Genomic DNA, 21,958 nt, shown 5'->3' on the forward strand with positions numbered 1-21,958 from the left:
TTGGAGACCTAAAGTGAAAAACAAAGCTTAAAAATATTTAGGAAAAGAAATACAAGGAAACATCTTTATGATCTTAGGATAAGAAAGGATGTCTTGAACCAGATCCTAAAACCACAACCTCTACCAGAAAGAAATGGACACACTTGGCTACACAGAGATTAACTTCCATTTATCAAAAGGTAGCATAAATATAACGAAACGCATGCTGTGAATTGTGAGCAGAGATTTGAGACCCAAATTCAACAAAATATTAATCCCAAGTGTGTATGGAGATTCCCAAGGGATCAGGAAGGAAAAGACAAACAGCTTTACAGGTAAAGGGGTGAAAGTGGACGCACGTCACAGAAGGGGAGAAAGCAAAGTAACCGCAAGCAGGAGAGGCAAACAGACCTCCTCAGCCAACCCGGGAGCAGCCACCAAATACCCCTGTGCTTGGATAAACGAACCCAGAGCATGGAACCCTGAGAAGCCATGGCCACCTGGAATGCCTCCTGCTGCTGGGATGGTGACCTGGGACAGCTGCCTGGGAAAATAAGTTGTCGTTGTTTTGAAAATCAGACACTGGAATCATTTGTGCCCAGAAATTCTAGCTCTAGGTCTGTAGCCAAGAGATATTTATAAGCATGTTCATGGCAGCCTGGTTTCAGTGACAGCAGACGAGAGTAAATGAAGAAACAAAAGCCAAGTGTCTAGTGATGACTGATAATCAGTAAATAAACTGCAGTATATTCACACAATTAAATATAATGCAGAAAAAAACAAACAAGCAAAAAAGAACCAGGGACATACATAACATTTGTGGGTCTCAAAAACATAATAGCAGGTAAAAATGTAAATCCCAGAAGGCTATGACAGAATAACATTTCATAAGCCTCAAAATGAAATGGTATATTTTAGGGATCTATACATATGGATAAACTTTTTTTTTTTAATCAAGCCAGTGACAAACTCGAGGTTCAGGATGCTGTTTATTTTGGGAAGGCCAGAAAACGGGATATGGGAGTGACACACAGGCGGCCGTATAAGCTGGGGACAATGTTCCTAGTACCGATTTGAGTCTTGAGTTCAGGGACATTTGTTTTATTATTCTGCTTCATCACTCACGTAGACCCTAAACGCAATTTTTAAATATTAAGAACTATATTAAAGGGTTGAAAATAGAAAAGAATGGTATTTTAAGAATGGACTGTGCAAACATGAATCACTTCCTCTGGCTCCGCCTGCCGGTCAGGTAGGCGGTGGTCGGAAGGTGCGAGTGGATATGATTTCCAAGAAAACATTTTTTCAAGCTGCTTACAGGAGTCTAATCCATATCCACTAATGGCTCAGTGGTTGATGAGACCACACCCTGGATGCTGGCTCTTCTCAGGGCCCACCCAGCCGGGGTCTGGGTCAGTCCAGGCCTCCCTGGGGGAGGGGGCAGCCGTCCAAACCCAGGTCACCTGCAGCCCTCTCTTTCTGTTCAACTCTGGTTTTCTTGGGAAGGTGAAGATTTGGAGGATGATGGAAACTCACTGTAAATACACAGCATCACGCTTCCTAGGTGATTCCATTAACTTGGGAATGAACCCCTTTCCTGTGAGTCTGGAGGAAGCTTCCTGAGGACAAACCCCGGCAGTTCCCACCGTCACGTTCCGATGAAAATTGGAGCCACGACTCCGCATTCTACCTCAAAATTACGTACTCAGGCCTGTTCCCGAGATATTGTGAATTAGGAGCTGAAAGTACCCTACGGTGAAAGACCAGGCGTCCACGCGGAAATAATGCACACGGAAGCACATCCTACACCCATGTTTGAATCTCCCTCTGAAACGGGCAGCGAGGGCTTTCTAAATCTGCCAGGGGAGCTTCTGGTTAAATCAAAGGTGAGGAGGAGCGAGCTTACTGTGTTGCTGGAGTTTCCGTTCAGATGCAAACCGCTGTCAAAGAGGGGTGAGGAGGTCCCGCTGCCAGGCTCGCTAGACGGTCCTGGGGACCCTGAAAACGAAACAGAGACTCACTGCAGATGGAGCCACCAGAGGAGTCGCAGCACGTTACCCGCAGGTCCACCTACGGGGGTCACCTAGGGAGGTCCCCAGACAAGCTCCTGGGGGAAGCAGCTGCTGGTATGGGCTGTGCAACCAGCGCTGGCCCCTCGCCGCCCGCCCACCATGTGGACGCCCCCGTCTGCACCCTGCAAAACGCCCGGCAGAAGGAGGGCAGGACCGGCTTCTCGCCGGGGCTGCACCAGGTCCAGGTGCAGAGAGACAATGGCCTCTCCAAGCCGGTCCGCTGGCCCCGGGGGCTCCATGAACCTGCCCTCCCCACCGCTGGGATAACGATGTTAATTTCCCACACTAATTCTTGACTTTCTGATGTTAATTTTTACATTATTTATTTGTTTGACATTTTCTGATTATCTTTGCACTGCAAGTTGCTTCAGTGAAAAATAGAAAAACCAATCAGGTAAGTTTGAGGAAAGTGATATTTCTAAAAAGAGGAAGCAGCTCTGGACTGGGGAGGGAGCAGGGAGCTGCCGTTGGGCCTGGAACACGGGTCCTGGATGAACAGAGGGTCCGAGTCGAGTGTCTGTCTCGGGCAAGTCAGGGCCCTTCCCGAGCACAGTCCTCTTTTCAGGAAGTACAGTATGGAAAGGGATCTCTGTCCTGTCGCTCCAGCACCAGGCGGGTCCTGTCCCCACCCTTCCGCCACCGCTCAGCCCCCGCCCTGCCCTCCACTGCGGCCCTGGATGCGCCAGGTGTGGTGGGGCAGCACCAGCTGCCCCCAAGCCTCGCCCGAAAGACCAGCGCCCCAGGTGGACAGCAGGAGTGGCAGCGCGCCCTCAGTGCACATCAGCCCTGACCACGTGCCCAGGACCCCTCACGGGACACCAGACGGGCGCCAGCGTAGCAGGCAGAAGGAAGTCCGTGCCCCCTCCGCGAGTAGGGAGCCCTCCTCCTGACCACGACGCACCAGCAAGACCGACTCGGTGGCCCCAGGTGCCGCCATGGACAGGTTCACCCGCTGCCCTCCTGACTCAGTCAGCAATTTCAGGGAGAAGCCAGTGACCCCGCATCTCCCATTATCAAAATGGGCGACGGGAAGGACCCCGATGGGCTGTGTAGGGTCAGGGGTGCCCCGGCCGAAGCGGGTGCCAGCCTGATACACGGGCCCTTCATTTTCTTTTAGCTTGAAAAATTTCAAAGCTAGCGTTAGCCTTCAAAAGCCAACTACTCGGGGGATAAATCACATTAGGCAGAGGTTCCAAACTGGCAGGTGAAGCTCAGTCTGATCTGCAAATCGGTTTTGTCTGATCAAAGCCAAGACACTGCATTAAAAATCCAGATTTCTCACTTTCTTGGAAAATGACAAAAAACTTTACTGGGGTAAAGTTCCCAAATGACAGTAAAGGGCTGGAGCCGAGGGGGTTCCACAGCAGGGACCCCGGGCCCACCTCGTCCTGTCCTGCCCAGTCTTCACCGTCAGGTCTGAGGGTCTGCGGCACATGTGTCACCAGCATCCGTGTCACTGAGGACGGAACTGAGAGCCTCGCCATGTCGCTGTGTTTACTACTTTGACACACAAGCTTCAGGTGTGGTTGTTATTTATTATAATCACCAGTTCACAGATGAGGAAAACTAGTGGGATATCGTGCAAGTTACTTCTGTGATCTCAGTTTTCTCCTTGAAAAGTCGTGAATGCGTTTATGGGCTCACCTTCAAAGCAGCTGGCACAGTTCAGGTAAAGCAGGTGCTCCATCAACCTAATTTCCCTTTAAACACTAGACAGGACAGCCAGAGCTTTCAACCTCTCAACAAAATCAGATAAATTCATGGGTCTTCATACTGATGCTTCCAGGCCACCTCCAATGTCGGCAAACAGCTTCAAGAGGGAGGCTGTGCTCTTTTATGTCCTTACGACCCCACCCGAATGTTTTCTGGCCAGAATATGAGCGTGGGCAGGATTCCGTCCACTCGCTCTGGGGTGCTGCGACACACTTGGCACCCTGACTGTGCAAATTCCCTGCTGTGAGAAGCAGAAGCATCTGGGAAATACAGTAAAGGAGACCCTTACTGACCCCTGAGCAAAACCAGGGCCTGTTACACGTCACTTGGGTGCTTGAGGAGGGGAAAGAAACACTGAGGCCGGCCCGGCAGCAGGACAAGTCGTAACAAGTAGGCAATGCTTCCCGCTTCCACACTCCTAAGGAAAGAAGCACGTGAAGCTGACGTGGAATCCGATGGATGCACTTCTGTGCACCCACTCCCACCCCCATGTTCAGAGCGTCTGTGAGGCCCGACACGTCTGTAAAACACCCCATACCGCATCCCTGCAGGCGGAGAGATGGACTGAACGGCTCCAAGAAGGTTTGAGAACATGACAGCAACTTAACTCTGCTTGAACACTAGTTCTCACTGCATCTGACCACCCGGCTTCCTGCCCGTTTTCCTAACCCTCCAAACATCCTGCAACCAGCTCCCCACGCACAGAACTGCTTCTGGACCCAGAGTCTGCTCTGCCAGCAGCTCCACCTACTTCTTACTACATCTTCTATCTGCAGCTCCTTCCTGATGGCACATGTGTTGTTTCCATAACTAGCTCATCAGTGACTTGGGAGCGAAATCAAAATATTTCTAATTTCCTTCATTCTCCAGATGCTCTCACTGGAGACACTAACTCTGCCAAGTCAACCCCAAGGGGGGGCTGAGCGAGCGAGCGAGTGAGTGGGTTGTAGCCTGACCGTCACTCATGCGCTCTAGGTTCCCATCAACTTACTGCTGGTGAATGAGCATCCTTTCATCTACATCCCAAAAGAGAGATCTGAACATTGTAATATTTGTTTCTGCTTATCACTACTTAAACCCATTATTTTTTTAAAAATCAGTATCAATAATTATTAATAATAAAAATAGTTAGTGTCAAAAAACAACTACTGGAAAAGAATACAACACAAATAGTTTCAATGAGTATTTACAAAAACACGTAACCTAAAAAAATGAGCCGTGATCTATAGCAGCTACACTGACCTCGTGCAGGGCTGGTGGGGTGTTAGATGGTTCAGCCGCCATGAAGGCAGCATGGCAGGTCCTCAACAATCCAACCCAGACTTGCCGTATGACACAGCACCTCCACTCGCAGGTGTGTGGCCGGGAGAACTGAAAACACGTCCACATAGACCTATACATGAACGCTCACACCAGCATTGGCACAACGGTCCCCAGATGGAAACAAGCCACCTACCCGTCAGCTGATGAAGAGAGAAACAAAACATGGTCTCTCCAAATAATGGAAATTATTCAGTTAAAAAAAGGAATGAAACACCTGCACACGGGGTACCATGTGGATGAATCTGGAAAACATGCCGAGTGAAGAAAGCTGACACGAAAGGCCACACACTGCACAGCCCCAGTTACGTGAAGCGTCCAGAACAGGCAAATCCACAGGGACACAAAGTGGATTCGTGGTTTCCAGGGGCTGGGGGAGGGGATGATTGGTACAAAGTTCCTTTTTGGGGTGATGGAAATATTCTGGAATGGGATAGTGGTGATGGCTGCACGGCACAGTGAAAAATTAAAAACTGCCGAAGCATGCACCTTAAAATGGTGAATTTTATGTTATGTGAATTCTATTTCATAAAAAGTCTGAGTCTGAATTTATGCAAAATAATCAAAGTCAGCACTGACTGTCTCCAGAGGAGACCCCTCCCACCTCCTGTGCCCTCCCGGACACACCGTCAGGTGACGCCGCTTTCTACACACAGAGGTGCCCGCAGGAGAGATGTCTAGGCAGAGTTGTACACACGCCCCCCACGGCTACACGATGCTGTAAACTCACAGGCGCCAAACACCTGGGCCCCAGGCGAACGCTTGGGATTGGCTGTCCGTGGGCCTTTTACCCTATTCTGGAAGAATCACTGTGAAACCCCAGTAAACTCTTGTGCTGTGTATAGCATTTATTTCTCTTTGAACTTGTGGCCTGATTTCTCATGTTGGTCTTTTTAGAAGTCAGGACGTGTGATGAATCCTACTGATGTATTTTCATACCCATGGGGGGATCGTCAGTTTTTCTTAGATCAGTGAGCAGCATGGTTTCCAGGTTGAGGTCTGATGGGGACAAAAATCGAGCTGCTGAAACCGATTTGCTCGGTTACTCAGGAAGATGGATGCGGAGCAGGGCCAGAAGTTCAATGGCCCTTTTTGTGACCGTGGATTCAAAGGTGAGATCGGGTCTCAGCAGCTGCCGTGGCCCCAGAGAGCTGGGCCAGGCCCAGGGGCGGCAGCAGAGGCTCCGACAACAGGGGAACGATGGAAAAGAGAGAGAAGATTCCAGCCATAAGGTCAGCCCAGAAGAGAGAAGCTGTTCCTTCATGTGAGAGAAAAAGCCGGAGAGAGAAGGGAAAAGAGAAGAGAGGGGCTGCCGCGGGGGCAGGGGGCCCCACTTCCCCGTGAGCCTGGACAGAGCTGAGCCGCCAGCAGAGCTGCAGCCCCTGGGCCCGACCTCAGCCCAGAGTCCCTCTGGTTCCAAGGTCAGCACCCAACAGAGGTCCTGCCGCTAAATCAAGGAAGGACAGTAACTTTATAAATTCTGTAAAGCCATCCTCCCGAATAGAATCAGTCATAATACCTGTTTTGATCCACTTCCCTGCTGGATCACATCAGGTATAATAGAGAATTACAAGCTCTGCAGGAAAACATGGGCAACGGTGACACATCACGGTGCAGATTTACTGTTCTTTCCTCTTTTACATTAAATATTCCTCATGTCAACATAGGTATCTTAAATACAGACTTTGTTCCTCTATGTGTGCATGTGCGTGTGTAGGTAAATACAGTCACAGTGAGGCGACCTGAGGAAGGCAACTTAGTTAATTCATTGACAAAGCGCCATCTGGGGACACCCTCTTTTAAAAGTCTGGACGGATTAAAGGGCAGGACGTCTTAGGAACATGCAATGCTGAGGCGCTCTCTGTGTCTTTCCTCTCTCAGAATGTGAGCTCAGGAAATGATCTACACTCCTGCCGGTGCCATATCGTTTGGATAAATAATGTGCTGCCTGACACCTTTGAACTTCTCCCCTCCCCCTTACCTAATGGGAGCTTCAGAAATGATGGCGCTTCCCTGAGGTACTCGACAGTGATGGTCACTTCATCGCCAGCATTTCTCAAAAGATGCACCTGTGAATGTGACAAAAGACAGCTACTTCACCATCACAAAGTGACCAGAACAGAAATAGAAATAAATCCCTACACGTCTCGCCTGTCTCCCGAGAATTCAGTGTTCACGATTACCTTTGAAACTCTGGAAGTCCTGCGAGCCTTACCCGCCGTAACAAAAGGATGGCTGTATGTCCCCAGGTACAGGACTCCGGCGCCTCAGCTACACACATGTTCACACGTCAGCAGAGGTCAGAGGCCAGGCTCCCTGCACACTCAACCCCCGCCATCCCGGTAACTCAGGCCATGTGAGAAACCCACGTGGCACACAAACCGACAAATTTCAGACGCTGGCAACACACGCCAGCTGGTTAACTGTGACACTGCAAACCGAAAATATGAGCTTCGAAGTTTAAACGACATTTTAATTTTGGAGAAATCAATGGGCATCACTTCGCCCTTCTCGGCTGCAGTGTCACCGTCCCCACGGTTCAGGTCCTTCCCCTGTAACCCAAACAGCTCATTCCTTTAGCTCTAGGGTCAGCTTTTAATGCTCAACCTTTGCCTCGTTTAAGCAAACGTGATTCAGACACATTAGCCGAAGCCCGGAGTAAGAAGCTGTACGTGTTCGCGCCCCCAGCGTCCCACTGGGAACGCGTGTGATGCTTCCACGCGGCCCCGGCCCTCCCCTGAACACACCCCTGCTGAAGACCTGCTTCTGCCTGGAGAGCCACAGAAGGGCCTTTCCCGTCACCCCGGGGATGTTCTCCGTGTCCCCCGAGCCTGAGCTCCTCCCCTTTGCCTCGGCCCGTGAAACCCGCCAAACGCCCCAGCCCGGGCCAGCCGACGTGAACGGGCGCCCCCGGCTCATCACGCACCCGTCTGTCCCCCTCTTCCCCGAGGCCCTGCGTCCACAGCCTCCTGCGCCACGGGCGCTGGAGTGTCTCTTCCAAGTACCAAATCTCGTGACCCTGAGGCCTTTTCTCCATTTCACGCCTCACCAGGCGGGCGCCCCGGGAACCCTGAGGCGGGCCTACCCCAGCGCCCCTTCCCGAAGCCCCCTCGTCTCCTGCTGGGTGGGTGCAGGTGCAGACATGGGATGAAACGCCCCAGGGGCTGTCTTCCCGAAGTCAGGGCTGCCGCCCACGGGAGGGAGAAGGGAAGGGCTCAAAGGCTCCCACCAAACCTAGCAACGCGGCCATGAGACGACGCTCTGCTTGGACGACTCAACAGCTGAGGCCCAGCTGGGACCACCCTCCAGCCGGCCCGAGGCCCCAGAGACAATGGCCATCGCCTCAGCTCCTCCAGGCCGTCAAGGGCAACGGGGCCCACGCGCCTCCTCCTCCGAGGGCGACCCAGGGCGTCTCACAAAACCGTGGTGTCACTGTGCCCTCTCCTCCTGCATCGAAGGGACCCCGAGCTGCAGCGCCATCCTCTCAGGATGTGGCTGCTGCAAGGGTGTGGGTCACATCTGAGTAAGGGACGGCCACCGAAGAACCTGCCTCGTCCTGGGGGCTCGTGGAGCTTTAAATTTAAGACCAGGGTGTCACGTGGACAGCACGGGCCTGAGATGTGTGCCCCTCTCTGTGGTCAAGTTCTCCCGCTGCTTCTGTTATGTGGGTCTGCCCACGTGTGCCTGCGCACACGCGCGCACACACACACCCCTACCTCAATAAGTGAGCATATATTTAACGTTACAAGTCTTCCTGGAGATAAAATGGAGTTTAAGGCATTAAAATCTATCTAATAAAGGCTAATTAGCCCCCAGAAGACCCGCTCACATATTTACATGGCTCAGTCCTTCAGCGTTGTTCCTCAGGCCCTTGAAGAAACATCACTTTGGACAAGTTAATTTTATCTGGGAACAACAGTAAAGCGTGAGGCAGGTGCACCTTTGATGAAACAGTGGGCTTCACTTCAACGTATTATTATTTTTCAAATCCCAAGTGTCTACTCTGCCTTGATGCTTCCAAACTTGGAAATGCTTGGACAAGGAAAAGGTTTTACTTCATCACCAGTTTCTTTTTTTTCAACTTAGTTCAAAGTATGTATGTGTTGTCTGAGAAAATATTTTGACTACTGACCATTAATGCCTCCGAATTCAACGAATGACCTCAAAGCTATGTCTGCCCCTCAGACCACGACCTTCGGACTGACGGGGGTCGGGAGGGAGCCTGACTCCACGCTCGGCTCTGGATGGCGGGGCCCCCGCTCTGCCTCAGAGCGACACAGACTTGCTTTTGCATCTATTTAAGACCAGCAATTCCGGCACCTTCCCGCCTGCGTCCCCGTCACCGGGCACGTCTGCTCTGCTCTGACAAGGTAGGTGCAGGCTCCTATTTCCCACCTCTGACTCACCTGCTGGGCCGCCAAGTTTTACCGGTGAGTCAGACATATTTCTTTTTTAGGAATGATTCAACTCTCATATGAATCTTCCCCAAGCTTTTAAAATGCCGCTTGAGCCACTTAAACTGCTGGGTGTCTCAGGTAAACTACTTGAGCTGCCAAAACAAAAAAGCCACAGGCTGCGGCTTGGATGACAGACACTCTCTGCCACAGTTCTGAGGAAGAGCCCGCAGTCAGGGTGCCGGCCGGGTCAGGGCTCTGGTGAGGGCCTTCATCCTAGCTGCAGACGGCCACCTTCTCACTGTGTCCTCACAGGGCACAGAGCGAGCTCTGGTGTCCTCCCTTAGCATCCCACGGATGCTAATCCTACTGGACAGGGCCCCAGCCTCATGACCTCATCTCCCTGGATTCTCCTCCGAAAGGCTCCTCCTCCTGACATCACCCGGGGGTTACTGCTCCAACCTGTGAATCTGGGGCACAGACACTCGGTCCAGGACAGGGGCTAGCAGCCTTGCGGCCTCAGAGGAGTTTCTCCAGGGAGTCTCCAAAGTTGTCTCACCCGGGACGCCTTCCAAGGAGTGAAGAAATCATCCCATATGGTTATGTCTGAGGAGCCAGCGCAGCTTTAAAATGTTGTAACTGAAATATGATGACTGGATATTTTAGAACAGGAAGTAACAAACAGATACACGATGAAAGCATGGGTGTCTTTCACATGCCAGAGCCTGGATGGACACCTCAGACACATGGCTACTGGTGTATCTTGCATGTCCTTCCAGAAATCGTCTACACATTTGCAAGAATGCCTTCTCTCTTGAGGGCGTTTTGGTGACATCTAGCAGAATTCACAATCTGTGTGCCTTTTGGCCCCGGGCCCACACGTGTAGGTACAGGACCATGTGGGAACAAAGAGGCACACGCAGGAAAGCACACTACACCACGTGTGCTGTATGTCCTCTTCTTGGCCCTGTTTTCACGTCAGTGGAACCATGTCCACTAGCCGAATCACTCTCTTTGCCTAAACTCGAATCTGCAGTTTCACCCCCGTCCACACGTAGACCTGTCGTGCTCCTTCACCCGGGCGGTGGGCTGCACTTCACGGATGTCCAGTGACTAATCCCCCTCCACCCTCCACCTGCGTGTCGCTGCTGAGAGGGTCACAACCCCCTGCATCACTAGCCCCACTGTACCTTCACTAATATTTCTAGAATTCTTTTCAGAGCTTCTCTGTCCTGTATTATTACAAGAGCAAACTTGGGATAAACTTTCGGTATCTTGAATGTCTCTTTTACTTGTCCTCTACGTTTTGTGATTCTTTAAAAATGTGCACCTTCATCTTTATTATTTCCGTCTTTACCCTTGTGGGTCACTCTGTTGCTCTTTCTTCAAACTTCTGAGGTAAAAAATGGCTCTTTTTTGTTTACCTCCTTGCTTTCTAATGAACATACTTAAAAACTGTTAATCTTCCCCTAAACATTACTTAGTTGTTTCCCATAATTTCTATATGAAGTGTTTCAACATTGTTCGTGTCTGTATTTTTTCCTTTAGCATTACTTTTTACACAAGTATAACTATTTTTATAGTTTCCAGATATGTAGAAAATTTTTAAAAGCAGTTTTCATTTTGCTTAGAGGACATAACCTATATTATTCTTATTCTTGGCTTCCTCTGTGGCCTGAACAATTGCTGTGAATGTTCCACACGCTCTCGAGAGAATGTGGGTTTTATGTGGGACAAATATGCACAGGCTCACACCTCCTCACACACACTCACATACAAACACAACACATAGGCTTCCCCACACACGCTCACACACACACACACATACAAACACATAGGCTCACACACACTCACATACAAACACATAGGCTCACACACACACTCACATACGAATACAGAGGCTTCCACACACACACACACTCACACACACACACACACACACACTTGCACCCGCCGGCCTGCCAGCCCCTTGGCGGTCACCTGCGGGGTTGGGTCCCCCCCCAACCCTCCCTCACTAACACCGCCACTGTCGACGTCAGGACCGCTGCCTCCACGCCCCGCGCCGAGCCCCGACGCCCACGCCTGCCCTTCTCACCTCCAGCTCCACGGACATATTCTTTGGCTCCACCAAGACCTACTGCCTGCCGGTAACCTCCGCCCTCCCGGCCCTCATGGTGTCGATGCCCTCAGCACCGCCTTATTCCACTAAATCCCCAGATCTGTCCCCAGAGCCTTGGCTGCACACGTGCTTTCAGCCCCGTCTGAGTGTCCTTCTACCTGACGGTGACCCAGCGACCCCTGGGCTGGTCCACTCTGCAATCACGGACAAGTTCCCGGGAACAGGCCTTTTGACGTGGGCCCTGAGGCTCATCAAGCCTCCCCCGCCTGCCCATCTGCATCCGGGCCCTTCTCTGCAGATGCACAGGGGCCCGGCCATCATCCTGAACACACCCTCTGCCCCCAGCGGCAGGTGGCAGTGCCTGTGGTGAGAACCCAGGGATCCTCCCAGCTGCTTGGCGTGGTGAACCGCATGCAGCTCGGTGTTTTCTCAACAGTATTTTGCCTCTTTGCCATATGAGTTCTCAAATGCTTCATTTGTAGAACCAGGATACTTTAAACATTGAGGTTGTTTTGCTGTAAGTAATTTCGGCGTCTGTACTTACAGCCACAGTGAGCAGGAAGGTTTCCTGAGACAAAGCACAGCAGTTCATGGAGCTGAGGCCCCCGCAGCCAGCATCAACCCCACTCACAACCCCGAGCGCCACGGAGAGGTGAGCTGCCTAGTGTCTGACGGCCGAGGTGCCCGTCCTGCTGGCTGGCAAGGGAGCTCAAGGCACTCACTCCTGTGCGGTTCTGGAGAGAACTGCTTCAGGCGAGTGAGCGACCTCACCCCCTCATCAAAGGACCCGTGAACTCTCTCGCCTGGACTGTACCCTCCGTACCCTTCCAGTCCTGGAGGACTGCCGCCCTGGTCTGAGAGCAGGAGCGAGTCCTTCCAGGAGTCGGGAAACACCTTTTACTACAATGACAACCATGGCTCCAGATGCGTTCTCCTTCCCAGAACAAATAGAACACGTTCCTGGTACCTGAGTTACAACTGCAGACACAGCCAAAGCTTCACTTTCCTGGAGGTTCTGGCTGTCAGCAAACGCCAGCAGAAGCAGCAGCAATAGTGGACCCTGACTCTCCTGCATCCAGGCCAGGCCAGTCATCCGTCTTTCTGTCACCCCGCCCCCAGCATCTCACCAGCCCTCGCGGCCCCCGGCTGGTCAGCTGCATCATGACATTGTGTGTATTCAACTTGGGGGGACATAAGGCAACACCCTAGAGAGTCTGTGAAGACGCAGGAGTGCCAGAGCGGGAAGTGGACCCAGAGACAGACAGGGGGCTGGGCCTGTCACCTGTGACATGAGAACGAGCTGCCACAGGAGCGCCCCTGCCGCCAAGATGGCAGGCCCGCTGGTGGTTGGCTTGGATCCCGATGGGGGCGTGGCCCACAGCTGGACACGCTGCTCTTCCCACACACCCCACGGTCGTCGTGCTACTGACGCGGAGATGGCTCTGCACTATATCCACGCTGCCCCAGGCAGGCGCCCTGCCACCCAGGCCCGCCACCCAAAGACCTCAGGCGCCGGAAGTGTCCGTGGCGGATGGGATTCTAGGTAGTGTCTGGAGGAGGGATAATCACACACATACCTTTGTGTTTGCTCTCCTCGTGGAAAAGCTCCTACCTGGTTACTGGGCTCAGGTAGGGTCTGGATGCTCGACTGTGGTCAATGCTACAACACAGAGTCCCGTGCGTCAGAGTTTGAGTGTCCTCTGTCTCCCAAGGCCATAGGGGCTGGACACATGCATCTCTGCTACCAAGGTCAGCAGTTTATAGAAGGCCGACCTGGACCGGGCCCCAGGGGAGGATGTGAGCACGTGAACAAGAGCCAGACTCCCCTGCCCCCGGTGCCACTGCACCAACGAAGCCCCACAAAGCACACCGGTGACTTTACTGGGAGTTTAGATTCCCATTCCAACGACTCTGAACCCTGCTAATTTCGAGGCCCGGGAATTAGGGAGCAGTGATGCTGAACCAAAGCTATCCACTGAAACCTCTGCGGGTGTCAGGTGAGTTCTCGTGCACATCGGGGTTGAGAATCATGTCTCTGAACAATTTTCCAACTCATGCATGAGAAAATACTGTTGGTCGGTTATCTCTATCTCTATTTTTCTATCCATCCACCCACCCACTCATGTTCTATCAGCAATCTGTCTACCTGTCTGTCTACCTGTCTGTCTATCTACCTACCTTCTATCCATCCATCTTCCCTCTACCTAACCTACTTAGTCCAGCCTTTCCATAGCACTTATGTTCCTTCCAACAGGATGGAACGCTGCCTTAACCTCCTGTGTTCGGGACAGTTTCTCATATGAGCAGAGACTGAGTGAAGGTGACCATCGCCCAAGGAGGGCAGATGTGAGGAGGTGGGGGGCCGGGAGTAAGTCGGCTGCCGCGGGGAAGAGGAAGCCCGGACAGCCCAGGGCCCGAGAGCGGAGGCTCATCCTCGAGGGCAGAGGCCTTGCTGACACCTGATGGATGTTCAGGGGAAGGAGGGTCCACACGTACTTGCCGAACGACCTGGAGAAACAGGCGACCGGCCTCAGCTCCCTCAGGACACCTTCTAGCTGCGAGCTGCTGAGTGACGGCCCACGAGATGCTGTGAGCGGGGGTTCTGGGGGTGTGACGGCCTGGCTGCTGCTTGGAACAGCAGACCTGGAAGGTTCCATTTCTACCATTTTTTAAACACGAGTGAAGACTTTATTTCTAAGGGTTCTCGAGTTCAAAATCACCAGAACTCAGAATCTGTCCTGAGATCTTAGTGATAACCAAGCTGCTGGGCATGAATAAAATGTGTATAAAAAGGACTCATTTCAACTTGAAAAGGAGGCCTCATAAAACAAGTCTGTGAAGTGTTATCAGTTAGGGCAGTTTTTAATCAATGGTTTTCATGGGACTTAAAACCCTGGCCTGCCATTCTGGACTAGAAGTTAATTTAACATTTGAGATTTAAAAAAAAAATTCTGAGCATGTTGCATAAAAATGAAGTTCTGTAATGTTTCTCGTTCTGACACCCTTCAGGATGGAGTGCTGACCCTGCTCTGACTCTCACTGGACATCGGTCTGGGTTCTGCTGTGGGGACCCTGCTGCCAGGTCTCCTGCCATATGTGTGGGCCTGGGGGTCCCTCAGGGGGACCAGCTGCCCCCGCACCACCTCCCACCAGGCATCACTAACCTCTGCACACAGGTGACACTGAGTGATTTTCCAAACATCATTTTTCCTTCCTCTCTGAATAGTGAGATGTCTCAGAATTTGCGCAATAAAATTATGGAAAGTTTACTCTCTGCTACGTTGGCTACGATATTATATGTTGATATGGATGAGGACACACGGTGTATTAAAAAGGGGGAAATAAACACATTTTCTTTGCTCAAAAGCAGTACAAATTTTCCAAAGCAGGAGAAAATATACAGGATGAGGCTCATTTTGTAGATCTTTTGTGTGGAGCAGAACTGACTTTTTTTCTTTTAGGATTAAGTGAATCTAGAATTTACTCTGAAAAATGAGTTTCACAGTGTGCAACTGTGATTTATGAGGTCTTTTACAAATTTAATATTTTTATGAAGTTCATAAGTCTGAAAAGCTGAGATTGTATGTCATTAGCAGTGCTCCAATCATGGCTTTTGTGTCACATAAGACTGTAGACTTGTAATTTGATAATTTGGTCCAAAAAGTATATTTGTATCAGTCAAGTATTGGAATAGCTCCATTTATAAGCTTTACACATCATTTACTTAAGTTAAAAGTCTTTCTTTTCAGATGAATGCTTTTCACTTTCCCTGGGCTGGGATAAAGTTACCTAGGTGCACACTGTCTCTTTTTGAATTACTATGTATTTTCTCACCTTAAGAAAGAAAACTTTTGCAGAGATTGAAAAATAACCCAAATGTTAAGTTTAGGAAGTAAATAGATGAGAGCACATCATCCATTTGAACCTAAACCTAAAACTACAAGTCCCTTGAGGCCAAGAAACAGGTCATCCCACCTGCGAATCTTTCCTCCGTGCCTGGAGCAAGTTAAAATAATTCTTCACCTAGTTAACGACCTACTAATATGCCGTGTTGGAGCCTGACCTGACCTTGGGCAAGGTTCATGTCTGGAAAGGGGCGTTGGGGCAGAGCCTGTGACCCCCATGTCCACAGGCCAGCATCCCAGACACACACCAGAGGCGAGCGTCCTGAGACGTCTTCCAAGGCGACAAGCACACAAAGCCAGAGGGAGCCGGTGTGCAGACCCTCACAGGCTCCACTCCGGTCACCTGGGCGGGGTCCCCACTCCCTGAATTTTAACCCTCCCATCTTTAAAATAGCAGCCGCCAAATCTATCTTTTACAGCATCAGAGAGGACCCATGACGTGTGGATTGTGAAGGGACGTGGCACAGAGGCCCCTTCGAAACACAACTTCCTAAACTTTCTAAGCTTTTCTGAAGCTCTGTGTCTATGAATACACTCCGTGAAATGAACTTTCAGAGAAAAAAATAATGAGAATGAGAGGCTATCTAATAAAAAGAACAAAAACCATAAAATATCATACACTTACCACTTCTTCGTGGGTTGCATTTTCTACATTAATGCCATTAACCTGAAAAGATGACAAATTAAGAATTTTGAGGATAATAATTGATGAGTCTTAATTCAAAACTAACATGAACTAACATGCAACAGAGCCAAGGACTGAAGTTTAAAATACTGACCTGGAGGAGGGCGTCCCCTACGAATAACATCCCTGTCTGGTGGGCTGCAGGGTCGCAAAAGGGGCAACAGTGTTAAGAGAGATTCAGAGACATCGTGCTCCTCCTGGCAGTGGTTTAGGGTTAGAGCTTGCAGCAACTGGCATTGTGTGTGTGCAGGTGTGAGTGTGAGTGTGCACAGACGGGTGCATTGGGAGTGTGGGTATGTGTGTGCACACCCGTGCATGTGTAGTATGTGTGTGCACATGTGTGCGTGGATGTGTGTGCACACCCGTGCATGTGTAGTATGTGTGTGCACATGTGTGCGTGGATGTGTGTGCGCACCCGTGCATGTGTAGTATGTGTGTGCACACGTGTGCGTGGACGTGTGCACACCCGTGCATGTGTAGTATGTGTGTGCACACGTGTGTGTGGACGTGTGCACACCCGTGCATGTGTAGTATGTGTGTGCACACGCGTGTGTGGATGTGTGCACACCCGTGCATGTGTAGTATGTGTGCGTGGATGTGTGTGTATGCAGGAATCTCTGTGGGTGAACGTGTGCACATGTGTGTGCACACGCTCGCATGCGTGACATGTGAGAACGTGAGCACGTGTGTGTGTGTGTGCGTGAGCACGTGTGTGTCTGTGTGTGTGCGTGTGCACGTGTGTGTCTGTGTGTGTGTGCGTGCGCACGTGTGCACACAATGTGGGCAAATGCCAGCAGCACAGCCCCAGCGCCCCCCTCCCTCAGCCAGTGAAGCTAAACATTCAGCTAAGTTGAAGCACATTAAGAGAGTTACTTTGTAAACGCAGAGCCTTGTTCAATGAGAAGCACAAATGTCACTTCCTCCTGATGAAGGATTTCATTACATGTGCAGAAAGTCTGATCCCCATTTTTCACTAAGTCGACACAGACAATAAAATAGGAATCCCAGAAGCCACTCAGCATTTTCCCCTTTCTCGGGAACACATTTACATAGACTGCTTTAATTAAAGAAAATGTGCCCAGAATATTTAAAGGAAAAAGGAGAGAAAACCTTTGTATTGTAAAGTTTGAGTATAACCTCCACAACATTATTCCACTTCACTTTTCTATTTTCACAGGGGCAGAGAGATAACTCCTTTCAATAATAAGACTGAATGAATTCGCACCAAACGTAAAGCATTTTGCAGTGTAAACCCTGACAGCTGTTTCTCCTCTTTTGTCACGCAAGTGCCCGACCTCAGCTCCGCTCCCCTCGACGCGTGCCAGCCACACAGCAGACAGAGCCAGGGCCCCGGCCCCTGCGCCGCAGTGAGCCCCCTGCGCTTTAGAGACCTGGGTTGACTTCAGTAACTGACCATTTGGCCCCTTGTTTTTCCTCTTCCTGTGCTTTAAATTCCCACCTTTATGTTTAAATTCACCAATAAAGAGTGATCCCGGGAAACCCTAGACCCCGGCCTCGACCCCAGTGAAAGCAGGACCCCGGGCCTCGCACTCTCTGCAGGCAGCCTCCTTCTTGCTGTGTGACCCAGGGGTGCTGTGTGATTTCCAGGTCCTGTCAGCAACGAACCTTTATTTTTTCAGTCCCCTCATGGCTACTGCTGAAGGCATCGTACGACCATAAGAGCCACAAGGGCTGGTCCAGCCACAGCACGGGTTAGAGACAGGCTGAGACCTGCAGAAAACACATTTTCACAGGTATTTTTGCCTTCCTCTAGATTTGTTTTAATTTATAAGTCTTTGGTTAAATATTCGAAACCAAATAATAAGTTATTAACACTGGAATTCTTTAAATTTCAGGTAAATATTTAATGTCAATTGTTAATATTAGTTCTAGTCATTAACTAGTATTAAATTTTGTTGAAAATAAAGTACAGTCTTTATATTAATGAATTTAATGGTATGGTTTTAGGTAACTAATAAAGTTCTCATTTACACTGAGCCTTTGCCCAGAAAACCTCCGTCACCCACTAGGTGAGATGTACACTCCCTCTAGCCCCACAGGGGGGCCCTTTCAGAATCTCCCCCATCTCTGCCTCTGTCTGCCTCTGTCTCTGTCTCTCTCTGTCTGTCTCTGTCTCTCTGCCTCTGTCTGTCCTCTCTGTCTCTCTGCCTGTCACTCTGTCTCTCTCTGTCTCTGCCTCTCTATGTCTCTGTGCCTCTGTGTCTCACTGCTTCTATCTCTGTCTCTATCTCTCCCTGCCTATCTCTGTCTCTCTGTCTCTCTCTGCCTGTCTCTGTCTCTCTGTCTCTCTCTGCCTGTCTCTCTGTCTCTTTCTGTCTCTGTCTGTCTTCTCTGTCTCTCTGCCTCTGTCACTCTGTCTCTCTCTGTCTCTGCCTCTCTATGTCTCTGTGCCTCTGTGTCTCACTGCTTCTATCTCTGTCTCTATCTCTCCCTGCCTATCTCTGTCTCTCTCTCTCTGCCTGTCTGTCTCTCTGTCTCTGTCTCTGTGTCTCTGTCTCTCACTGCCTCTATCTCTGCCTCTATCTCTCTGTCTCTCCCTGCCTGTCTCTCTGTCTCTGTCTCTGTCTCTCTCTGCCTGTCTCTGTCTCTCTGTCTCTCTCTGTCTCTGTGTCTCTGTCTCTCTCTGCCTCTGTCTGTCTCTGTCTCTCTCTGTCTCTTGTCTGTCTCTCTGTCGTTAAAGCAAAGCTAATTAAAAAGACTTCCCAGTTAAATCTTTGAAATGTTTTCTCTTTGTTGGACACTTTTAGTTCTAAAGAAACAACTTAAAAAGTGGTAAAATGGATGATAAAATAAAACCACGGAAATTTGATTTTAATTTAAAATTTTAATTACTGTTCCTAAATAAACTCTTTGGTGAGATGAAGCTAGGTTCGGAGATTTCAGCTGGAAAACGGCTCTAGTTTATTTCTGTGGTAATCCTGCCATTACATCAGGATGTAAGATGGAAATACAGCGTCATGTATTTTAACCCACATAAACATTCAAATATGCAAACTAGCTACAATGAGATATTTTTTATTTCTGTTATACTTGCCTTTTCAAGTCAAATTAATCGCTATTACTATAGTGTTATGTGAGACTGTGTAAATTTAATCATTGTTTGCAATACAATTGTGTTATAACGGAAACTGTTCTTTTTGCAAATTAATTAGTCTTTGTAAAATTCAGACGCTTGTTAAATATTCATTCACATAAACTTCTGGGTAGTATTAGAAAACGAGAACACTTCTTAAACAGTCTCACGTGCACTGAACACCTGGATTAATAATGACTAAAACCCTCTTCATCATCCTTTACAAGCACTGAGTCCTTTACGCCCCAGAACGGGCCACGTGTGGACATTGTCACCACCAAGCGGTCCATGGGAAGAGAGACGGGGCTGACCCCACCCTGGGGAGGCCTCCGAGGGGCCAGCTGCTTACTCTGCCTCAGAAGCAGACTCAGGGGCACAGGATTCATTTCCACATTCTGCTCTGGTTCAATCCCTAGACCTCTCCAACCTTCTGTTGGCCCCCTGCACAGGGAGATTATCCTATCACCTCACTGGACAGTGGGGATTAAATGTTGGTCCATGGAAGTGCTAACAAGGTTTCTCTTCCCATCTTCCAAGGGGCCCTGGGAGGTTATGTGTTATTGATAATGGGGGGAGTTAAATTCTTTAAGTAACTCAAGATATTTCAGCCATTTCAAAGTATCTTGTAAATTAAAATTAAAAAGTACTGGGGCGGGCTTCCCTGGTGGCACAGTGGTTGAGAGTCCGCCTGCCGATGCAGGGGACACGCGTTCGTGCCCTGATCTGAGAGGATCCCACATGCCGCGAAGCAACTGGGCCCGTGAGCCACACTACTGAGCCTGCGTGTCTGGAGCCTGTGCTCCGCAACAAGAGAGGCCGCGATAGTGAGAGGCCCGCGCACCGCGATGAAGAGTGGCCCCCGCTCGCCACACTAGAGAAAGCCCTCGCACAGAAACAAAGACCCAACACAGCAAAAATGAATAAAAAATAAATTAATGTCAGATGCAGGCTTGTGACATCCTCTGTCACATAGGGGAGGACGTAAGTCAGGCACCAGCAGATAAGCAAAGCTTTTAAAAAAAAAAAAAAAGAAAAAGTACTTCCATCTTCCAGGATGGCCCTCAACTGTGGAAGCTGACACAGTGGATGGTGTTAGGAGGATTCAAGGAGCAAAGACAAAGTGGGTCCAGGACAGAAGGACTTGTATGGAGAGCCTCTCAGACACCTTCTGTAGCCATAGCAACTGGATTCTTTGCTGCCAACCTGCCTCCCTCTGATCTTAACATCAAGTGATCCTTCAACAGTAAGAACACGCTGGCAGCCTGGCAGCCAAATTCTCTGCTGCATTTCGCTCTTAGCAATCAGCTACCGAAGATGAAGGCTCTTCCCACGTGGAATTTAAATTAAACCTTCAACATTTAATGTGCATCCTTCCAAGATTCTGATGTATCTAGTATGTCTTGTCCAGGTTCCAACATTCCTCATTCAGCTACAAAGTCAATTTTTATTGTCTGTTCCAAGTTCTACTTATTTTGATAGCTTTCAAAGCACATTTTTCATTGATTCACTAACAACGAAGGAGAAAGAATGCTGAAATATTATTCACTCAAGGAGCTGCATTTCCATCTGGATCCAGGGTGTGGGAAGGGCCTCCTTTCACCCTATAGCCAGCTCCTGTGGCAAAAGGAGCAGATTCTGGTTTGTTCTAGGAAGCAGGGTCAGGAAAGCCTGACCTAAAAATTCCAAATCTGGCTCCACAATCTCTTCCTGAGGTGAAAGGACTTTCTACTTCTACACAAATTCAGTCAGATTCAGGCTACACCGTCTAAAACAGGGCTCTGTTAAATATTAACAGAGTCTAGAAAGAAGTTAGCAACTATTGGTGAGACACACTGGCCCGAATATTTGCGTCAGATCTTACGTTTCCAAAGCCATGTCCTTTGCAGCACAAAAATGAGATGGGGCAACAGCAGGCCCTGCTGCTGGGGTCAGGGGCTGCACAGTTAACACGGACAGAGGCAAAGGCCCGCTGTCTGAACCCCCGACACCAGTGGGACAGGCAGCAAGGCAGTCGCATTCTCTGAAAAGGTCGCCCGGGCTCTGCAACCTCTGCTTCCCTAAGCCTGGACCACACATTTGGACTATGCAGTGGGGAGGGGTGCTAAGTGGCCTCAGAATTAACACAGATGAGGGGCTGACGTGTAGACGGAGGAGAGGGAACCAGAGGGATGCAAGGATCAAGGGGAAGGTAAAGGTTTCCACTGAATTCAGCAAAATCAAATTAATGAAATGTCAAAGATGTGAAAAGAAGTTAATCACAAATCTTGTATAACGGCGGCATTTCAGAGCTGTAAGACACCAAATACAGGTGAATATTCTAGAGAAAAATAAAAAGTGGGCGTCTCAGGGGACCTCACACCCCAGGAAGCTCCGACCTCCCGCTGAAATTGGCTCAGTAAGTGTGAGGAGTCCCGTTTCAACGGATCTCGTGGCTTCAAAAGGCGGAGGGTCCCCTGCACTCAGGTTCCCCCCGCCGGCCCTGTGCCGGTCGGGGTGAGCGTGCAGCTCCTAGGCATGGGCTTGGTCCCCTCACCCTGGGGTGATACCTGTGTTTGGACGATAGTAACGGTCATTCTGTGCAAACGTGCAGCGTCTTCACAAGGGACACAGCCGCCCCATTTCCATCCACACTCAGCTGTCACAGAAATGTCCTCTATGATCCCACCATCCAGCTGCA

At 49.9% G+C, this 21,958-nt stretch overlaps 1 protein-coding gene across 1 annotated transcript in view; it reads right to left on the reverse strand.

Moving 5' to 3' along the window:
- Positions 1 to 21,958, reverse strand: part of SNTG2 (syntrophin gamma 2) — a gene marked incomplete at both ends in the record, with an annotated part of 186,257 nt that overhangs the window by 76,118 nt on the left and 88,181 nt on the right. The window contains 4 exons of the mRNA XM_079721530.1: positions 1,886 to 1,977; positions 7,066 to 7,153; positions 16,128 to 16,169; positions 16,282 to 16,325. Coding sequence (XP_079577656.1) covers positions 1,886 to 1,977; positions 7,066 to 7,153; positions 16,128 to 16,169; positions 16,282 to 16,325 — 266 coding nt within the window. The remainder of the gene's footprint in view (positions 1 to 1,885; positions 1,978 to 7,065; positions 7,154 to 16,127; positions 16,170 to 16,281; positions 16,326 to 21,958) is intronic.

The sequence above is a fragment of the Hyperoodon ampullatus genome (assembly GCF_949752795.1).
Source record: "Hyperoodon ampullatus genome assembly, chromosome: 15".
Taxonomy (NCBI): domain Eukaryota; kingdom Metazoa; phylum Chordata; class Mammalia; order Artiodactyla; family Ziphiidae; genus Hyperoodon; species Hyperoodon ampullatus.